The 2,096-nt window shown below is 47.1% G+C and overlaps 1 protein-coding gene across 1 annotated transcript in view; it reads right to left on the bottom strand.

Moving 5' to 3' along the window:
• Positions 1-354: 354 nt before the first annotated feature.
• GPR149 (G protein-coupled receptor 149) overlaps positions 355-2,096 on the bottom strand; it is an 11,972-nt gene continuing 10,230 nt past the window's right edge. The window contains exon 4 of the mRNA XM_009079325.1: positions 355-927. Within this exon, the coding sequence (XP_009077573.1) occupies positions 355-927 (573 nt within the window). The remainder of the gene's footprint in view (positions 928-2,096) is intronic.

Here is a 2,096-nt window from a genome sequence, read left to right as displayed (position 1 = left end):
AGAACTGCAAGTGAGTCAAAAATGCCACTTCCCACCTGTGCAGCTGCTCCCTCATTTCCACAGGTTCCTGCAGACACCACCCAGTGCCAACAAACACCAAGCTGGACTTCAAGACTTTATTTGGGATTCCCTTTAGACACACATGTTCCTCAAATAAATAACTTCAAACTCACTATGCAAAGCTGCAAAGCACTTTAAGTATCTGTTATCCCCTTGACACAGCATTAACAGTTTGAGAAGGCTTAACAGTGTACCTAAATAAAATGTATGTTAGGAAACACCAGCTGACATTGCATTTGCTTGGAGCCAAGAGGAGCAATGTCTGTCAGAGCAGCTGGAGTGCCTAAATACCTTTCAGCTGCTGTCCCCACCTTCCTCCCGCTCCCTGTAGGCTTTGTTCAGCAGCTGAATCTCCTCCTGGTAACCATCTCTGTCCAGGTGCTGCTTCCTGCTGTTCTGCCGATGAGCCTCCACGGTGTCTGGGATGGATATGCTGATGTCGCTGCCAGGGTTGTTGGAGGGGATGAGCAGGGAGTAGGAGGCACTTTCGCCCAGGTCACAGGACACAAACCTGTTCTCCTTGCGCGAGTAGCGCAGGGAGGGTGAGCGCGCCTGCGCCGAGGACTGGCTGATGTTGCTGATGATGGACACAGTGTCCAGGGCTTCTTCATTGTCACAGATCTCAAGCACCTCTAGGTGGATCTTCACACTTGTGTCAGCAAACGTGTTGGGAGACTCCTCTGGGTTTGGCTCATGCCCGACGCTGTTGGATAGATAAACCTCAATTTTCTTGGCCGTGGGGGTGATTTTTTGCCCCTCAGAGCTTACCTCATAGGTAGATAGGGAGAAGGTTTTCCCCGTGGGTGCCTGGAGGGACACAGTCCCTTGGAATGCCCACAGAGGGATGGCCAAGGCCCCTCCCGAGCGCTGCAAAGGGAAACAGTGACCATTACCTAGTGCTGATTCTCCGAGTCAGAATCCATTAGAAATAAGTCAATTATGGTCAGTTTGTTCACTTATTTTTCTGCCTTTTCCTTGCAGTGTTTTAGAAACCTGGTGTTTATGACTTGAAAAGTAGAAAGAAGTGTTTTATTATTACACACTTTAGTACAAGGAGTGAAGTCCCAAGTGACTATGACTCAGCTGCAGCTCATGGACACACACACTTCATTAGAATACTCCAGACTTGCTGCTTCCTTGCAGCCAGCCCACAGTGAGCAGCCAGCACTGGCAAAAACCTCTCTCCTAAAGTCTGTTCTCTCTTGAGAAATCAGCATTTGCTGTTAGATGTGAGAAAGACACATTAAGTCTTCTATGTCACTTCCAAGAGCTGTGACTAAACCCCTGGTTATAACACACAAGAGAGGGCAGAATGCATTTTGGGGTTTAGGTACAGCCAGGTAAAACCCATTATTACTGGAATTACTTTCAGTATAAATTACTGTTAATGAGTAAGTGTGACCTTTATCTTGTCCTTGACACCAGTATTAAATATCCATTTTTGCTTCTCATGCCATATCCATGGCAATAAATAGGAATCCACCAGCAAACCAGGCTCTGCTGGTGCATCCTGTGAAGAAGCATTTTATCTTCCACTGGTTCCTACAGCTCAGTTGTCTGATTTCAGCCTTACAGTGCAATTTCACTCCAGAACAGGAGGAAGAGGAAGCAGTTTGAATAACTCAGAACAGTGGCCTTCGGTGCCTCCATCCAGGTCCCTGAGCTCATCTCTGTTATTGCAGTGTGAACAAGAGCATCCACAGCTGTACATTCATTTTTACTTCAGTGAAAACAGATGGAGACCCACTGTGCTGTTCCTGAACATCTGCCATCCTAGTCCCCTCAGCCTGGGCACTGAGTGCTCTTGGAAAAGGTCCTGCTCCACCAGGCCCTTTCCACAGGCTCTTCCCACACACTTTGAAGTCCTGCATTTAAATACAATCCTAGTTTCCAAAAGAAGTGCACACGTAACTCCTTCACACACTTTACACTGCACCTTCTCTCCTTGAAACACTTCCACATAGGTGTTTTTAAGAAGGATCAGAAAACTTACAGCTCCCTGTTTCCTGGATTGTCTTCCCAAAGACTGATACAGG

This window comes from Acanthisitta chloris, unplaced genomic scaffold, assembly GCF_000695815.1.
Source record: "Acanthisitta chloris isolate BGI_N310 unplaced genomic scaffold, ASM69581v1 scaffold13907, whole genome shotgun sequence".
Taxonomy (NCBI): domain Eukaryota; kingdom Metazoa; phylum Chordata; class Aves; order Passeriformes; family Acanthisittidae; genus Acanthisitta; species Acanthisitta chloris.
This window is presented reverse-complemented; position numbering and strand designations above follow the sequence as displayed.